This window comes from Triturus cristatus, chromosome 4_1, assembly GCF_964204655.1.
Source record: "Triturus cristatus chromosome 4_1, aTriCri1.1, whole genome shotgun sequence".
Lineage (NCBI taxonomy): Eukaryota > Metazoa > Chordata > Amphibia > Caudata > Salamandridae > Triturus > Triturus cristatus.
The window spans coordinates 891,062,308-891,081,823 of NC_140585.1; the positions used below are offsets into that span (position 1 = coordinate 891,062,308).

The 19,516-nt window shown below is 46.0% G+C and overlaps 1 protein-coding gene across 8 annotated transcripts in view; it reads left to right on the forward strand.

Annotated features, from left to right (window-relative positions):
* LOC146855740 (uncharacterized) overlaps positions 1-19,516 on the forward strand; it is a 160,143-nt gene that overhangs the window by 80,473 nt on the left and 60,154 nt on the right. For 7 of the 8 annotated variants that reach the window (XR_014981381.1, XR_014981382.1, XM_085653649.1 and 4 more), the window contains exons 3-4: positions 7,270-7,572; positions 14,133-14,435. Coding sequence is in view for 6 of the 8 variants with exons in the window: in XM_085653649.1 (XP_085509775.1) it covers positions 7,270-7,572; positions 14,133-14,435 (606 nt within the window). In the remaining 2 variants the exon portion in view is untranslated. The remainder of the gene's footprint in view (positions 1-7,269; positions 7,573-14,132; positions 14,436-19,516) is intronic. The other variant, XM_085653655.1, reaches the window with a different exon arrangement.

The following is a 19,516-nucleotide window of genomic DNA, read 5'->3' on the forward strand; positions in this document are numbered from 1 at the left end:
TCCCTAAACACTCTACAGAGATCTGGATGCTCCTGACAGACTTAGATCCAGACGTTCTATTCCTGACGGAAACTTGGCTGAACACCAGCTCAGAACCTGATATCATTCAAACCCTCCCCCAAGGATTTGCCATTCAAAGAGCAGACCATTTAATAGGCAGGGGTGGAGGGATAGCAGTTATCCATAAAGACAATTATGCCTGCCGTCTGCTCGGTAATCCAGCCTCTGACTGCGAAAACGCCCATTTTATCATAGAATTTTCCCCCCTCATATCTTTTTCCGGGATCCTTGTCTATCGTCCCCCTGGGCCGCTAGGTTCCTTTCACCAATCTATTTTGGAGGTTGCATCTCATCTAGCAAGCTCTGCACCCAACCTGACTGTACTCGGTGATTTCAACCTACACTTTGATGCGAAATCTGCCGCTAACGCAACCGAGCTCACCAAGGACCTCACAATGCTCCAACTAATCCCTAGAATCACACTTACCACTCACGTGAAAGGCCACCTTCTAGACCAGGTGTTCTCTAGTTTAGAAAACCTTCATGGGTCAGATCCCTCTCCTCTTCCATGGACAGACCACTCACTGATTGACCTCTCCTGGTCCCCGCAAAATATTAAACCCCCCATACTTTCTTCCTGGACACTCGGTCGCCACTGGTCTAAGCTTCCCCTAGAGGAATTGATCCAAGCGCTGGAACAAACTAAACCCAAACCCAATCCTTGCCCTATTACAGCAAATGATGATTTTCATAACTGGATAGACCAATCATTGGACTTAGTCCTTCCCAAAACAAAACTCAAAAAGATAGAAGGACCTCACAACTCTCCCTGGTTCACCCCTAACCTTCGTGTCCTAAAACAACAATGTAAAATCAAGGAAAGACAATGGAGGAAAGATTTCCTCCCGTCAAACAAAACTGAATATAGATCAGCTATTCGCAAATATAAAGCTGAGATTAAAATAGCTCAATCATCTTATTATGAAGAAAGGATTCTAAAAGCTCAGAACTCGCCCAGGGAAACCTTCATCATAATTAATAAACTTCTCAAACTTCCTGCTCCCTGTATAACACTAGACCCCACTGGGCAACGCTGCAATAAATTAGCGCAATTCTTCAATGATAAGGTCAAAGCAATCGTTGAATACCTTCCTTAGAGGAACACCGTCCCAGAGCTCCTATCAAGTCGGCCCTATCTAACACTATGCCCATTCTTGAATCCTTCCCCCCCCGTCCCTGTTGGCCTCCATAAAGAGCGGATCTCCCAGGGACTCAGCCCCCTGAATATTCTGAAACAGGCAATTACTACCCTAGCCCCCAACATGCTCCAACTGATCAATACGTCGCTCAGTTCCGGAATAGTCCCCCCGAATTGGAAAAAAGCTATGGTCAGGGCCCTTCTAAAAAAACCTAGCCTTGATCCTACCGAACTAGGCAACTACCGCCCAATATCCCTCCTCCCTGGAATTAGCAAAGTGACAGAAAAATTTGTCAATCTTATTCTATCTGATTTTCTCGAATCACACAATCTCCTTCACCCATCACAAACTGGATTTCGCCCCCATCAGAGCACGGAATCCGCTCTATTAGCAGTCACAGAGGAATGTAAAAAAATCCTTGACGTGGGAGGCTCCACAGCGATTATTCTCCTCGACCTAAGCGCGGCATTTGACACCGTAAACCATTCAACTCCTATCCAGCGCCTAAGGAAAGTTGGTGTTACGGGCACCGCTCTACAATGGCTCCGCTCCTTCTTAGAAGGAAGAACTTTCCAGGTCTTCGAGAAAAATAATATGTCCCATCCAGTTCTTCTACCTAGCGGGGTCCCACAGGGCTCCTCGCTTAGCCCGACACTTTTCAATGTATACATGTCCCCCCTGGCTGACATCGTAGCCCCCTCAGGAATCCGCATAGTGACCTATGCGGATGACACACAACTAGTGGTGGCCCTTAATCTCCTGGATCCTAACGCTAATAAACTCCATTCTTGCCCGGAAGAAATCTCCAAATGGATGGACCTATCCCAGCTCAAACTAAATGGGGGTAAAATGGAGATTATGGTATTAGGGAACCCACGCTGCTTCCAGTCCCACCTCATGTGGCCTTCCATCATGGGCCCCCCTCCCTCCCCCAAAACCGAGATCAAGAGTCTGGGTATTTGGTTGGACCAGGACCTGAGCTTTAGGACTCTGGCCAGGAAGACTGCAGCTACTTGCTTCAGGTTGCTCAGAATGGCACGTAAAATTCTCCCCCTCCTGCCCCCCCCAGCAAAAAAGATCATGGTACTATCCCTCATTCTTTCAAGGCTGGACTATGGGAACGCTCTTTATCTGGGCTCCCCTGCATCTGTTATTTCCAAACTTCAATTAGTCCAGAACTGCGCAGCCAGATTACTTACAGGATCCTCGATTAGACAATCGGCCAAGCCCTCAATCCAATCTCTCCATTGGCTCCCCGTGTTGGAACGCATCAAGTTCAAATCTCTGTGTATTGCGCACAAACCGCTGCTTGGGACTGGCCCTCCCATTAATTCAACCCTCATCAGCCTCTATAAATCCAATAGGGAACTTAGATCTGACAATTTACATCTCGCAAAAGTCCCAAGAATAAAAAGGTCCAGAAGCGGTGGGTTGCTCTTCTCCTATATTGCCTCCAAACTCTGGAATTCCCTCCCACTCCAACTTCGCACAAATCTCAATCACATGGCCTTCCGCAAACAACTAAAGACTCTGTTATTTCCTTAGTCCGCACCTGCTCTTGATCAAATCTATAGCGCTGGGACACTCCCGGGTAGCCATGCGCTCTACAAATGTCTTTTCATTCATTCATTCATTCATTCCACCCTGATCGACAACCTTGCCAACCTCGGACTCAGACAACTCATCACTACACCCACCCACTCCACCAGCCACATGGTTGACCCCATCTTCTCTGCAAGCTCCCACGTCTTCTTCAACCACACCACGAGCTCCACTGGACCGATCACCGCTGCATACACTTCAACTTCCGGAAACCCAACACGCACCACCGCAACCAACAGATGCTGCGACGCTGCTGGAGCAAAGTCACCGAAGACCAGCTCGCAACCTTAAACAGTGGATCAACAACTGTGCCAACACCCTCGCCCCGCTAAAGAAGCCCTCCAACACCTACACTAGCAAGAAAGCCAGCTGGTTCACCGAGGACCTCCAGGCCTCCAAGCGAACCTGCCAAAAACTCGAGAAAAACTGGATCCGTGAACAAACACCGGAAAGCTACACAGCCCACAAGAACGCCACCCGCAGACACCACCACCTCATCAGATCCGCCAAAAGGACCTCCTTCAAAGACCACCTAGACAACAACGCACCCAACAGCAAAGAGCTCTTCAACATCGTGAAGGAACTCTCCAACACCAACGACATCTCACCTTCGCAAGACCTGTGCGACTTGCTTGCCATCTTCTTCCATCGCAAGATCGCAGACATCCACGACAGCTTCAACGCCGTCACCACCCCGGCAACCACTGAGACCCCCGCTCCCACGACCAACACCCGCACCAACCGCCTGATCACCTGGACCAACATCAACGATGACGACACCATCAAGATCATGAACACCGTCCACTCCGGATGCTCGGAAGACCCCTGCCCACACCACATCTTCAACAAAGCCAGCAGAACCATCGTACCCCATCTCCGGAAAACCATCAACATCTCCTTCGAGACAACAACCTTCCTGGAGAGCTGGCAGCACGCAGAGATCAATGCCTTACTCAAGAAACCCAAGCGGACCCAATGACCTCAAGAACTTCTGACCCATCTCCCTGCTCCCGTTCCCGGTGAAGATCATCGAAAAGGTCGTCAACAAACAACTGACCAGCTTCCTCGAGGAGAACAGATTCCTGGACCCGTCCCAGTCCGGGTTCTGCAGCAACCACAGCACTGAAACTGCCCTCATCGCCACCACCGATGACATCAGGACCGTGCTAGACAACGGAGAAACTGTGGCCCTCATCCTCCTGGACCTGTCAGCCACCTTCGACACAGTCTGCCACTGCACACTGCGAACACGCCTCTACGTCGCCGGAATCCAAGAGAAGGCCCTGGACTGGACCTCCTCCTTCCTCTCCGGCAGAATACAGAGCGTCCGCCTCCCCCTTTCCACTCGGAAGCCACCGAGATCATCTGTGTACCCCAAGGCTCATCCCTCAGCACAACGTTGTTCAACGTCTACATGGCACCACTCGCCCACATCGCACGACGGCACGACCTCAACATCATCTCCTATGCCGACGACACCCATCTGATCCTCTCCCTCACCAAGGATCCCCACACCGCCACAACCAACCTCCACGAAGGAATGAAGGCTGTCGCCGAATGGATGAGGAACAGCCAACTGAAGCTGAACTCGGACAAGATGGAGGTCCTCATCCTCGGATCCACCCCCACGACCTGGGATGACTCCTGGTGGCCGACTGCACTAGGAACACCCCCAACACCCACCGACCACGCACGCAACCTAGGGTTCATCCTTGACTCTACCCTCTCCATGACGAAGCAGGTCAACGCCGTCTCCTCATCCTGCTTCAACACCCTCCGCATGCTTCGCAGGATCTTCAAGTGGATCCCCACCGAAACAAGAAGGACGGTCACCCAGGCCCTCGTCAGCAGTAGACTGGACTACGAAAACGCACTCTACACAGGAGCCCCGGCCAAACTCCTGAAACGGCTTCAACGCATCCAGAACGCCTCCGCACGCCTGATCCTCGACATCTCTCGCCGCAGCCACATCACACCTCACCTGAGAGACCTGCACTGGCTCCCTGTCAACAAGAGGATAACCTTCAAACTCCTCACCCAAGCACACAAGGCACTCCACAACACCGGACCAACGTACCTCAACAGCCAACTCAGCCTCTATACCCCCACACGCCAGCTCCACTTCACAGACCGCGCCCTCACCTCCATCCCCCGCATCCGAAGAGTGACAGCCGGTGGCAGATCATTCTCCCACCTTGTCGCCAAGACATGGAACACCCTCCCCGTCCGCCTACGGGAGACCGAAGACCTTCTGACCTTCAGAAGACTTCTCAAGACCTGGCTCTTTGAACAGTAGCAGCTCCCCCCCCCCCCCCCCCCCCCCCAGCGCCTTGAGACCCTCGTGGATATGTGGATATGTAGTGCGCTTCACAAATGCCATGATTGATTGATTGATGTACTACCTCTGTAGGCATAGTTAGAAATTAGCATTTAAAAAACCTTTGAAATTCACTGAAAAAAACATAGGTTTCAGGGACGCTGTAGTTAGAAATTAGCATTTTAAAAACCTTTGAAATTCACTGAAAAAAACGGGTTTCAGGGCCGTTACAGTTAGTTGGACATTTCACTCGTACAAAACCAATGAAATTCGGCCGTTATAGTTAGTTCAGCTAATTTTTGTGGATATGTAGCTGTGAAAGGATAGCAGCCAAATGACTCTTGTAGTCACAACTTTCTCAAGCAGGGTACCACAGGGACATCTCTCTCTTTGCTAGCCCTGGAGCCTCAGGTGCAGTCCAGACTTTGGTGCAGCCTCTTTTTGCCAGGTCAAGGAAACAACAGGGCAGTCCTTCTTCGGTCTGCTGTCCAGTGCAGACATGATTTGAGGTGTTGGTACAAGGGGTGCCACTTTCATTCCAAGAACTTGCCTTCAGGGATGCAGTACAACTAGCCAATGGACTACCAGGTCCTCTCCCGCCTGACAACAACTCCTTGCAAAATGTGGCATCTAGCTGTCCCTGAATGCAACAGTCTGCCTTCTACCAAGATGGCAGAACCCTTTTCTTTGTGGGTTGTGCTCAATAGCCCACCCTCGAGGTGGGCTACATGCCCACAGGAAATCTAGTTTGGCAACTCTTTCCCTCTCTCTGTCCCCAGTGCCAACCTGCCTACCAGAACAAAAGAGCTGCCCTTCTCGTGTGTGTCCACCATTTGCCCTTCAAAAGTGGTTTCCCCTTTGAAGTTTGCCTTTTGGGCTCATGCACTGTTTGGCCTTCCTGCCAGGTAGATGCAACACTTCTTCCAATGATAAGCCTTTTATGTTTCTTCCTGGGAGCCGTTCATATCTTGCTACAGGAGAGCAGAAGGCTATGTTATGGCAGCAACCTTAAACGGCCACTGGAAAACTTAGGACCACAGAGTGGCAACTTTGTAAAATCAATATTTACTTATAAGTTATATTAAATTCGACTTGGGCATCAAGTTGGGTTCAATGTAACGATTATTTTGATACCTTGAAGTACCACCTTTGGTAGTTGCATTCAAAAATGAGCACAGCTTAATTGTTAGCATTTTACCCTGCAGCTTCAAAGGGGCTACCAGCCTTTCTACAGTAAAACCAATAATTTGGAGTTTTTACAGTTAGGACACATAAAAACACACGCTCCACTTTTTAATATACTACACTATGCCTTAAGGCTCAATAGGCCTGCCTTACAATATTAAAATGGAAGTTCTCGACTTTGTCAGTGTTTTAAATAGCAAAGTCGAGATAGCAGTTCTAACACTGCTCTTCCAGCTAGCAACAGCAGGCAGGGAGTCATGCTTGCTTTCTCACACTTATGGTGGCACAATATGTATTGCAATCCATGTTGAGCACCTTAACTTACAGACCTTGGGTACTTCTAGTACCATATAGAAGGAACTTATAAATAAGTTAACATGCCAATTGTGGATGAAGCAATCAGGCATACGTTTTAAGGGTCAGAGCACTGGCACTTAGGCCTGTTTGACAGGACCCAGTTCTCTCTCAGAGTTAAAAAAAAAAACAGCAGCATCAATCCAAAACTTAGGGGGTGATGATGCAAAAAGAGCCCTTTCCTTACAGATATAATGTCTTAATTATAACGATCTCCTACGTACCTGACACTGTTTCTAAGCTCCCTGACACACCTTTTCTGACATGGCCTCTCCTCGATTGCTCCAATTTGCCTTTATTGATATTAAAATGACAAGTATAATCTGATCTTCATTTTAATATCTGAGCTTTTTGTAATGACTATGGGTTGGTGGCATCAATCGTCCAGGAAAAGAAGATTTCCACAACAGGTCGGGCTGGAGGGAATAAAACGTCCTCATACTGTTAAAAAAATACTCTTCCTGTCATAGCATCAATGATAAAATATTTATTGATTGTAAACAATTCAAGCCGAGAAACATTTTCTAAACAGAACATTGTAAGGTGCGATGACGCCTAGAAGATCTATTTGATGGGTATTCACAAAGGTTGACCAGTTCTTCTTCTCTGCAGCCCCTCCAAAGGTTTTACTATCATTGTCTTCTTCTGAAGAGCCAACCCTAGCAGTGCTGGTGACGTGTACTTTGGGTGAGTTCTATCCAGAATCTGCAGATGTCACACTGACCTCAACATGTGGCGAATACCAAGGTTTTGAAAACCACACAGTGCCAAACCTCGATGGGACCTACAGTGCAACACACAGTGCCCTGCTGAACATCACAGGCTGCAGAAACGTGACCGAGGTGGCCTGTTCCATAAAGCATGATACAGGAGAGTGGAGGACGACCAGGCAGATCTCAGGCATGAAGAACAAAGGTATGAGCCATAGTTTAAGCAATCGGTTCCTCTTGTTAAGCATTTTCCTGAACGCAAAATAAGGACTCTACTCATTCTACTGTGCAAGGGATTACTTTTTAATAACACGTTTGATAGTCTCATTAAAATTAGGTTTGTACGTAAATTTCTTTTTTAAAGATAGATCGCAAAAATCTTGGAAAAGCACATTTTACGATGAAGTATTTATTTTTGCTATGCTGGGTGCATCAATCTCTTCGGGGTTACTGTAATGAGGTGCTTTTGTAGGGCAGACTGGAAGCCCTTCCGTGATACTGGAGAAGTTGGCGACAAGTAGGAGACAGAGAAGTTGATTACAAGCGCCCCATGTAATCTAGATCACCATGGAAAAAATCAAAATGGGTGTTAATTATCGAACCCAATGAATTCCGAACCCATGCGGTGCCAGATTCCTTTTCTGACCTGATTGAATACCTCCCAGCAGTACTTGCAATCAGGCCTAAAATAGGGGAAAGCAGACCAGAAGCAGGAATAACCTGCTCTACCATTACACAAAGTAAGCAATTACCAACAATCCTGCTTTCACTTAAACTGGCTTTCAGTGTGATGAGGATGGGCATCTCACAGAAATATGCAGATTTACAAATAATTACAAAAATGAGTGCTGGTGCCCAACCTTTTCTTAGGATGCTGCTGCCCCCTTCCCCCACCCACTGGCATGGCCCACCGCCAGGGGGCAGTAAATCCTACAAATCTCCATGTGTAGTGACCAAGGCTGTGTTCGGGGTGGGGCTGATTGCATTCAGCACATTGAAGTGTTTATGATCAATGCACAGTCTGGCACTATATTTTCAATTACTAAGACGCACTTTGTAATTCTTCCACGAGGTGGTGCGAAGTTCTCATATATCGCTGATTCAATACGTTACATCTCCAAGAATATTCAAAAAGGAATCATTTAAAGGCAAGATTTCATCAATCATTCAATAATTTGCGAAAGGGAGAGAAAAACCAAGTAACAGTGCTAAGGAGTCACTGTACAATGCAGGAGGACTGGGAACAAAAATATAGGTATAGAAATACCTCCCAAGTCAATACTATATGTTGACAACGTGGGAAGAAAACAGGCAGAAAGAGCCGTAATTTTCACCGCTGCTCCTGCTGCCCACGCTGAAGGGGACTCCAAACCCCACAACCCACCTGCTACCAGTTTCCCAGGAGGGAGGAGCTGCTACCGAGCACAAAAGCGCCAGTCATCAGGCGGCATGGGATGCCGTACTTTTCGCTGCTGCTCACGCTGAAGGGGACTCTGAAGGGGACTCCAAACCCCACAACCCACCAGCTACCAGTTTCCCAGGAGGGAGGAGCTGCTACAGGGCACAAAAGCACCACAGTCATCCCGTGGTGTGGGACGCACGCGGGCTGCACCCAGGCAGAGCCCGGGCCAAGGTCGGGCCCGTCCTTGCCAGGAAGAGGCAGGGCAGGGCTACCCCCCTTGCATCTGGTATTTTTAAATTCAACTGCAGGTCGTCACTTGTTTTTGAAGCCCTGAAGAAGTCCTCCGGGACGAAACACGTCTGCTACGCTGTATGTGTCTTTTACATATGTAAAGAGAAGAAGAACCCAATAAAGAAACAATTTTGAAACGACACCTGCTGAATGGACAGACATATTTTATGATCTTAAATAACTTTGTGGAGTGCTGGATCACAGTGATTTGTTGATAAATTGTAGGGTTCTTGATCCTAAGGGGGTTTAGGGGTATTTAACCTCATGATCCTTGGCACCCGAAGAACATCAATATTTTTGACCGGATTAAGTGATTTGGTGCAATCAGTTTCTGCCTTATACCCCGTCTTTTGTGCATTGAGAAAGAGCATATCTGTAAAGAGAGTGATCCTCTATCAGGTAGATGCTATACGTTATTTTGATGTGCAATTTTAGGGTACAAATTATTAATGCAAATTAGTAATTTGAATGATGCATATGACCAATCGATGAATTAATGACTTTGCACTAAAGCAATATGTTTATTTCATATAGAACTGTGAGACATATTTACAAGCCCCTCCCTAAACGCCACCGGTGCGTCACTTTTTCTGATGCTACTTTGGCATTGCTCATATTTACAAGGTGCGTTAAGTCACTTAACGTGGCTTAACGCCGCCTTGTAAAAATGCCCCTTACCGCAGTAGTCTGCTGCAGCAAAGGGGCGGGCAATGGGTGTTGCTGTGGGCATGCCACCGAAACACCCATTCGTTTTTGATGTTGCCCTGTATTTTGCAAGGCTGGGGCATGGCGATACGAGGATACATTATCAATTTCTCCTCAGATCTTTCTCTTTTTATGTGTGCTGCATTTTACAGCACCCATAGGAACAGCAAATCGCCTTTAAAGATTGTTTATATGCAGGAAGGTGTCCCTTCTTGCACATGACCAATCTCCCCTGCAGCACAGGCACCCTTGCAACATGGTGTAAGAGTACCTGCACTGGTACTAGGCAGCTTTTTTAGTGCAGCTATTGGAAAGGAAGGGGTACGCAATATTTGTATACATACGGCGCATCCCTGCATTTTGATAATGTTGGAGCGCAGTGTTGTCATATTTGGTGTTACACAGCAGACACCACCACCTCATCAGATCCGCCAAAAGGACCTCCTTCAAAGACCGCCTAGATAACAACACACACAACAGCAAAGAGCTCTTCAACATCGTGAAGGAACTCTCCAACACCAACGACATCTCACCTTCGCAAGACCTGTGCGACTTGCTTGCCATCTTCTTCCATCGCAAGATCGCAGACATCCACGACAGCTTCAACACCGTCACCACCCCGGCAACCACTGAGACCCCCGCTCCCACGACCAACATCCGCACCAGCCGCCTGATCGCCTGGACCAACATCAACGATGACGACACCATCAAGATCATGAACACCGTCCAATCCGGATGCTCGGAAGACCCCTGCCCACACCACATCTTCAACAAAGCCAGCAGCACCATCGTACCCATCTCCGGAAAACCATCAACATCTCCTTCGAGACAGCAACCTTCCTGGAGAGCTGGAAGCACGCAGAGATCAATGCCTTACTCAAGAAACCCAAGGCGCACCCAAGGACCTCAAGAACTTCTGACCCATCTCCCTGCTCCCGTTCCCGGCGAACATCGAAAAGGCCGTCAACAAACAACTGACCAGCTTCCTCGAGGAGAACAGATTCCTGGACCCGTCCCAGTCCGGGTTCTGCAGCAACCACAGCACTGAAACTGCCCTCATCTCCACCACCAATGACATCAGGACCGTGCTAGACAACGGAGAAACTGTGGCCCTCATCCTTCTGGACCTGTCAGGCACCTTCGACACAGTCTGCCACCGCACACTGCGAACACACCTCTACGACGCCGGAATCCAAGAGAAGGCCCTGGACTGGACCTTCTCCTTCCTCTCCGGCAGAACACAGAGCGTCCGCCTCCCCCCTTCCGCTCCGAAGCCACCGAGATCATCTGCGTACCCCAAGGCTCATCCCTCAGCACAACGTTGTTCAATGTCTACATGGCACCACTCGCCCACATCACACGACGGCACGACCTCAACATCATCTCCTATGCCGACGACACCCAGCTGATCCTCTCCCTCACCAAGGATCCCCACACCGCCAAAACCAACCTCCACGAAGGAATGAAGGCCATCGCCGACTGGATGAGGAACAGCCAAATGAAGCTGAACTCAGACAAGATGGAGGTCCTCATCCTCGGATCCACCCCCTCGACCTGGGACGACTCCTGGTGGCCGACTGCACTAGGAACACCCCCAACACCCACCGACCACGCACGCAACCTAGGGGTCATCCTCGACCCTACCCTCTCCACGACGAAGCAGGTCAACGCCGTCTCCTCATCCTGCTTCAACACCCTCCACATGCTTCGCAGGATCTTCAAGTGGATCCCCACCGAAACAAGAAGGACGGTCACCCAGGCCCTCATCAGCAGTAGACTGGACTACGAAAACGCACTCTACACAGGAGCCCCGGCCAAACTCCTGAAACGGCTTCAACGCATCCAGAACGCCTCCGCACGCCTGATCCTCCACATCCCTCGTCGCAGCCACATCACACCCCACCTGAGAGACCTGCACTGGCTCCCTGTCAACAAGAGGATAACCTTCAAACTCCTCACCCAAGCACACAAGGCACTCCACAACACCGGACCAACGTACCTCAACAGCCGACTCAGCCTCTACACCCCCACACGCCAGCTCCGCTTCACAGACCGCGCCCTCACCTCCGTCCCCCACATCCGAAGAGTGACAGCCGGTGGCAGATCATTCTCCCACCTCGTCGCCAAGACATGGAACACCCTCCACGTCCGCCTACGGGAGACCGAAGACCTTCTGACCTTCAGAAGACTTCTCAAGACCTGGCTCTTCGAACAGTAGCAGCTCCCCCCACCCCAGCGCCTTGAGACTCTCGTGGATATGTAGTGTGCTTCACAAATGCCATGATTGATTGATTGATGTACTACCTCTGTAGGCATAGTTAGAAATTAGCATTTAAAAAACCTTTGAAACTCACTGAAAAAACCATAGGTTTCAGGGACGCTGTAGTTAGAAATTAGCATTTTAAAAACCTTTGAAATTCACTGAAAAAAACAGGTTTCAGGGCCGTTACAGTTAGTTGGACATTTCACTCGTACAAAACCAGTGAAATTCGGCCGTTATAGTTAGTTCAGCTAATTTTTGTGGATCTGTAGCTGTGAAAGGATAGCAGCCAAATGACTCTTGTAGTCACAACTTTCTCAAGCAGGGTACCACAGGGACATCTCTCTCTTTGCTAGCCCTGGAGCCTCAGGTGCAGTCCAGACTTTGGTGCAGCCTCTTTTTGCCAGGTCAAGGAAACAACAGGGCAGTCCTTCTTCGGTCTGCTGTCCAGTGCAGACATGATTTGAGGTGTTGGTACAAGGGGTGCCACTTTCATTCCAAGAACTTGCCTTCAGGGATGCAGTACAACTAGCCAATGGACTACCAGGTCCTCTACCGCCTGACAACAACTCCTTGCAAAATGTGGCATCTAGCTGTCCCTGAATGCAACAGTCTGCCTTCTACCAAGATGGCAGAACCCTTTTCTTCGTGGGTTATGCTCAATAGCCCACCCTCAAGGTGGGTTACATGCCCACAGGAAAGCTAGTTTGGCAACTCCTTCCCTCTCTCTGTCCCCAGTGCCAACCTGCCTACCAGAACAAAAGAGCTGCCCTTCTCGTGTGTGTCCACCATTTGCCCTTCAAAAGTGGTTTCCCCTTTGAAGTTTGCCTTTTGGGCTCATGCACTGTTTGGCCTTCCTGCCAGGTAGATGTAACACTTCTTCCAATGATAAGCCTTTTATGTTTCTTCCTGGGAGCCGTTCATATCTCGCTACAGGAGAGCAGAAGGCTATGTTATGGCAGCAACCTTAAATGGCCAATGGAAAACTTAGGACCACAGAGTGGCAACTGTGTAAAATAAACATTTATTTATAAGTTATATTAAATTCGACTTGGGCATCAAGTTGGGTTCAATGTAACGATTATGTTGATACCTTGAAGTACCACCTTTGGTAGTTGCATTCAAAAATGAGCACAGCTTAATTGTTAGCATTTTACCCTGCAGCTTCAAAGGGGCTACCAGCCTTTCTACAGTAAAACCAATAATTTGGAGTTTTTACAGTTAGAACACATAAAAACACACGTTCCACTTTTTAATATACTACACTATGCCTTAAGGCTCAATAGGCCTGCCTTACAATATTAAAATGGAAGTTCTCGACTTTGTCAGTGTTTTAAATAGCAAAGTCGAGATAGCAGTTCTAACACTGCTCTTCCAGCTAGCAACAGCAGGCAGGGAGTCATGCTTGCTTTCTCACACTTATGGTGGCACAATATGTATTGCAATCCATGTTGAGCACCTTAACTTACAGACCTTGGGTACTTCTAGTACCATATAGAAGGAACTTATAAATAAGTTAACATGCCAATTGTGGATGAAGCAATCAGGCATACGTTTTAAGGGTCAGAGCACTGGCACTTAGGCCTGTTTGACAGGACCCAGTTCTCTCTCAGAGTTAAAAAAAACAGCAGCATCAATCCAAAACTTAGGGGGTGATGAAGCAAAAAGAGCCCTTTCCTTACAGATATAATGTATTAATTATAACGATCTCCTACGTACCTGACACTGTTTCTAAGCTCCCTGACACACCTTTTCTGACATGGCCTCTCCTCGATTGCTCCAATTTGCCTTTATTGATATTAAAATGACAAGTATAATCTGATCTTCATTTTAATATCTGAGCTTTTTGTAATGACTATGGGTTGGTGGCATCAATCGCCCAGGAAAAGAAGATTTCCACAACAGGTCGGGCTGGAGGGAATAAAACGTCCTCATACTGTTAAAAAAATACTCTTCCTGTCATCGCATCAATGATAAAATATTTATTGATAGTAAACAATTCAAGCCGAGAAATATTTACTAAGCAGAACATTGTAAAGTGCGATGACGCCTAGAAGATCCATGTGATGCATATTCACAAAGGTTGACCAGTTCTTCTTCTCTGCAGCCCCTCCAAAGGTTTTACTATCATTGTCTTCTTCTGAAGAGCCAACCCTAGCAGTGCTGGTGACGTGTACTTTGGGTGAGTTCTATCCAGAATCTGCAGATGTCTCACTGACCTCAACATGTGGCGAATACCAAGGTTTTGAAAACCACACAGTGCCAAACCTCGATGGGACCTACAGTGCAACACACAGTGCCCTGCTGAACATCACAGGCTGCAGAAACGTGACCGAGGTGGCCTGTTCCATAAAGCATGATACAGGAGAGTGGAGGACGACCAGGCAGATCTCAGGCGTGAAGAACAAAGGTATGAGCCATAGTTTAAGCAATCGGTTCCTCTTTTTAAGCATTTTCCTGAACGCAAAATAAGGACCCTACTCATTCTACTGTGCAAGGGATCACTTTTTAATGACACGTTTGATAGTCTCATTAAAATTAGGTTTGTACGTGAATTTCTTTTTTAAAGATAGATCGCAAAAATCTTGGAAAAGCACATTTTACGATGAAGTATTTATTTTTGCTATGCTGGGTGCATCAATCTCTTCGGGGTTACTGTCATGAGGTGCTTTTGTAGGGCAGACTGGAAGCCCTTCCGTGATACTGGAGAAGTTGGCGACAAGTAGGAGACAGAGAAGTTGATTACAAGCGCCCCATGTAATCTAGATCACCATGGAAAAAATCAAAATGGGTGTTAATTATCGAACCCAATAAATTCCGAACCCATGCGTTGCCAGATTCTTTTTCTGACCTGATTGAATACCTCCCAGCAGCACTTGCAATCAGGCCTAAAATAGGGGAACGCAGACCAGAAGCAGGAATAACCTGCTCTACCATTACACAAAGTAAGCCAGTCAGTCAGTCAGAAAAACTTTATTCGATTGTAAAAGGACAATCATAAAAGTATACACATAAAAAAGTCATTACAATTCATTGAATAATATCATATAACAAGTCATAAAAAATTAATTTAAATTTTTTTATAATTTCCAAAGACTGCTAAAAAGAGATACATTTATACAGTTATCCTCTTTCTAATAAGTATCACTTTCTTCAAATACAGTGTAATTGTTGCAACACAGAGGTGATTATCCAAACGTTGGATATCATACATAGCCGGGCGGCATTGCCGATGCCCGATCTCCCTTAAAAACGGCAATAAAACAACTCTCCTGATTTGATGGTAAAATTTACAAAATAGGACAACATGCATTGTACTTTGGGGAGAAATTTCATCACAGGGGCAGGGAGACAGTACATGAGACCAAACATTAACTATTGGGAAGCTAACCAATCTATGAAACAGTCCAAACCTAAAACGGGTTAATAAAAATCTGTCATAGTTACCCGGAACATGAAGCAAGTAGGGTTGAAGGTTAAAAGATGTTAAAATTAATTGATGTTGTAAGACGGTGGGTTTTAAGGCCTCAGCAGCATTTCTTATTGATTCTAAAAAGATCAGACCCTCTTTTGAGCTCCTTCCGTGAAATTGCTGAAATAGTAAGAGGATTTAAAAAATAATCCAACTTACCAATATCAGTTAAAAACCTTCGTACATAGTTCAGCCACGGTATCCTCATGTGTCCATCCAGTTTTAAAACTTCTAACAATATATCTCTATTAAGCTTGGGTTCTTCATTTGTCCACACCCTATGCCATAATAGTACGGGTTCTAACTTAATGAGATCCGATATAAAGGAGAGTCCCAATTCTGCATGGCAATTATAGTTAGAGGAACTCTTAGGGACTGCAAGGATAAATTTCAGGAAGGAGTTCTCCAGCACCTGGAGCTGGGTAGTGTCCACAAAACCCCAAATTCCACTGCCATACATTGCACCAGAGACACATTTGGCCTTATAGATTTTAATTAATTCCATAGGTGGTCTGGTGCCTAATTTCCTCGTAAAGGATCTAAGGGCAGCGGTCGAACGGTTCATTACTTGTTTTTTTGCTAATATTGCCTTGCCCCATACGTCCTTCCAGGTAAACAAGATACCCAGATAGGAGAATTGCTTGGTATGAATCAACTGCTGACCCTCAATGAAAATGGCCTTCTTAGTTTTTACCTTTCTACCACAGTGCATGATGAATGTTTTTGCAATATTAACTCGTAAGCCCAAATCTTTCATAAAGAGGGCAAAACAATCCACCACGCGCTGTAGACCCACTTGGGTACGGGACATTAGTATGGCATCGTCCGCGTACATTAAAAGCGGAATTGGACGACCAGCTACATAAGGGGGATCAAAACTCTTATTGCACAGTGCTTTCTCCAGCCCGTTTATATACAAATTAAAAAGGAGTGGGGCCAGGACACAACCCTGCCTGACCCCACTCCTGATTGGAATTTTGCCCGTGCATTCTCTCTTGCGTCCATAACGAACGCGAGCAGATGCATCACTATAAAAACATTTAAGAAAATAAATAATGTTTTCTTCAACCCCAATTTCTTCCAATAATATCCATAGTTTAGAGTGTATCACACAGTCGCAAGCGGCTGAGAGGTCAACAAAAGCCACAAACAAGTTCTCCCTCTTAGCCCTAGTATACTTCCCAGTCAACATCAGAAAATGTAGGCCCTGTTTCACTGTTCCTAATCCAGAGCGAAAACCGTATTGCAGGTCGGATAAAATTGAAATTTGCTCAGCCCACGAGAGTAGACGATCCAGAATAACTCGTCCAGCTATTTTAGTATAAGAATCTAAAAGGGAAATGGGTCTATAACAACCCGGGTCATGTCTATCCCCCTTTTTGTAAATTGGAACTATTATGGACTCCACCCAAGTGGGCAATAAGTCCATCCTGCAACTGGCATTTAGCACCTGGACCAGAAGGGGGGCCCACAGAGGTGTGGCTATCTTAAATACATCTATAGGCACACCGTCTGGGCCAGGGGCCTTCCCGCCCTTACTTGCATGTATGGCTTTTTCGACCTCTTTCAAAGAAAACTGCATATTTCCTAAAGAAGAGTAATCCATAGGATTACAAGAGGAACAAAACATACTGTCTCCCTCATACACTTTAGAGAAGTGATCAATCCATTTGTCCTCAGGGATAGCTATCTCTATAGAGGGACAAATCTCTTCACTAAGAAGGGGATTTCTGATGATCTTCCAAAAACTTGCGCAATCATTGCTAACCGATGCCTGATGCAGCGCTTCCCAGGATTCTTTCCTTAGCTCATCTTTTCTATCTTTTACAGCTAATTTATATTCTTTCCTGGCTCTACGTAAGTATTCCGCACACCTAGGATGATTATGCAATGTTTTCTTTAAATAAGAGTATGCTCTGGTGCACCTAGAGTTAAACCAGCCACCCCTCGGTACATTGTTATTCTTGCATTTTCTCGTTAAAGAGGTTCTAATTTCGTTACAGATTATCGAAAATGATGCAAGTATTTTTTCTGGAATAGCATCCTCTGATAGACAAGTTGAAATCTCCGAAGCACATTTATTAATTACAGTATTGAGTACGTTAGTTTTATCCACCTTATCCCATTTGAGCGTATAGCCATTGGTTCTTCCAATGGCCACATTTTCCCACAATTTATCTCTATCTATACTATTTTTTGGGGCAGACTTCTTTGGGATTAAAATAACTAAACATAGCGGAAAGTGATCACTTAAAACAATATCAGATACGTTGAAATTAACAATGCTTACGGCATGTCTAATTGTAATTAATGCAAAATCGATGGTCGAAGAACAACCTCGACCGTTAAATGCTGGAGGAAGAGAAAAAGGGTTTGTGCAGATTTCGTTTATAAAACCCAAATCTAGTTGTCCTATTAATTCATTAAAATGTTCTCCCAAGGGAGAGTGATTAAAATGCAACCGACTTACTCCATCTTCTCGCCCTATAATACATCTTTTGTCAATCGTCATATTGCACAAAGTACAATTAAAGTCTCCCAAGAGAAGAGTCATCATATTATACCCCAAAAAAATTTCTTGTAGGGACACTGTTTTAACCAATTTATTGAGCGTAATAGGAACTTCCCCTAGGGGAATATTATTATATAAATTAAGCAAGGCGATCGGGGTAGCTGAATTTAAAACCAGTATCAGAAGTTGAAAGTAGGAGTCCTTAACTGGCTCCATTATCTTTGTTAACTGTAATTTATTTGATACATAAATTGTCAGGCCTTCTTTGGCTCTTCCATGTATAGTATCCACTGCTGGAGTATGAAACGTTTTAAACCCATTTATATGGACTGGATCCCTAGTCCATGTTTCTTGTAGGCAGATGAGATCTTGCTGATAGATAAAATCTTGCCAGAAGGGATTACCAATTTTGGATTTAATTCCAGCAATATTCCATGAACATACATTACATGTTAGAGTACCAAGCGGAGGACAGATAGAGGGAACCAAAGTAGGATCTACCTTCAGAGGCAATAAACTACACTCACTCGTCTCCTCTAATCCATCGACCACCACCACATCCCCCCCGTATAACCATCAATTCCAAATGAAGAGTTAACTACACTTATTCCATCACTGGTATTATCCAATGGGTCAAAAGGCATCATAGCAACCATAACAACAGTCAAAGTGCTTTGAAGAGGATAGATTTGCTGTCAGTCATTGTTGTCTAACCCACTGAGAGTGTCAAAACGGTTAGATGTTGGAATACCGTATCTCCCACCCTCGAAACGCCCCCAAGTAGGTAATTGAGGACAATAACCCCGCATCCTTTCCTGCCATGGGGACGAATAAAAGAAATCAAGAGGAACAATATTAACATGGTCTGTGAGAAGTTGGCTAGAATAACATCTCTCAAGAATATCATTAACCAAAGAGGGGGACCGGAATGAAAGAATCACGCAGTCCCCTCTCAGTGATTTAGAAGATGAACCAATCCAACCAACTCTTCTAGCCATCTTGAAATGCGAAAATAAAGCACTATTTGACCCAAATTTTACTGACAGGAAATAAAGAGATTTATTCCTCAAAGTTGACCAGTGTTCATAGACATTTGGGGGAAGGGGTGGAACATTAGCTAGCACCACAGTATATGGTAAGGCCTCCGGGGGCAAGTTTATAATAGGTAAACTGGGTGTGATAATGGCCTCCCTGGTGTCAACAGCTGTTCTTATAACGGTTGGAGAGTTATTTTGGACAGCTTTAGAAGGTCCTGGTACGTCTATTCCAACCAAATTGGTACCTTTTAACCTGGTTGATTTCTCCTGCACACTACTTTCAATCACCTGATGAACTTTTTTAAGATTGCCTTTCGTCACAGGCAGAGGTTTTTGTGGTACAATAACATTACCCTGTGTAACCTGTAGTTTACCCATGGCTTGTACTTCCATGTTGTTGACCCTAACTTCAATATTCAATAGTTTTACCATGATAGGTTCCATGAGAGCCATTAGCAGGTTCTCCATTT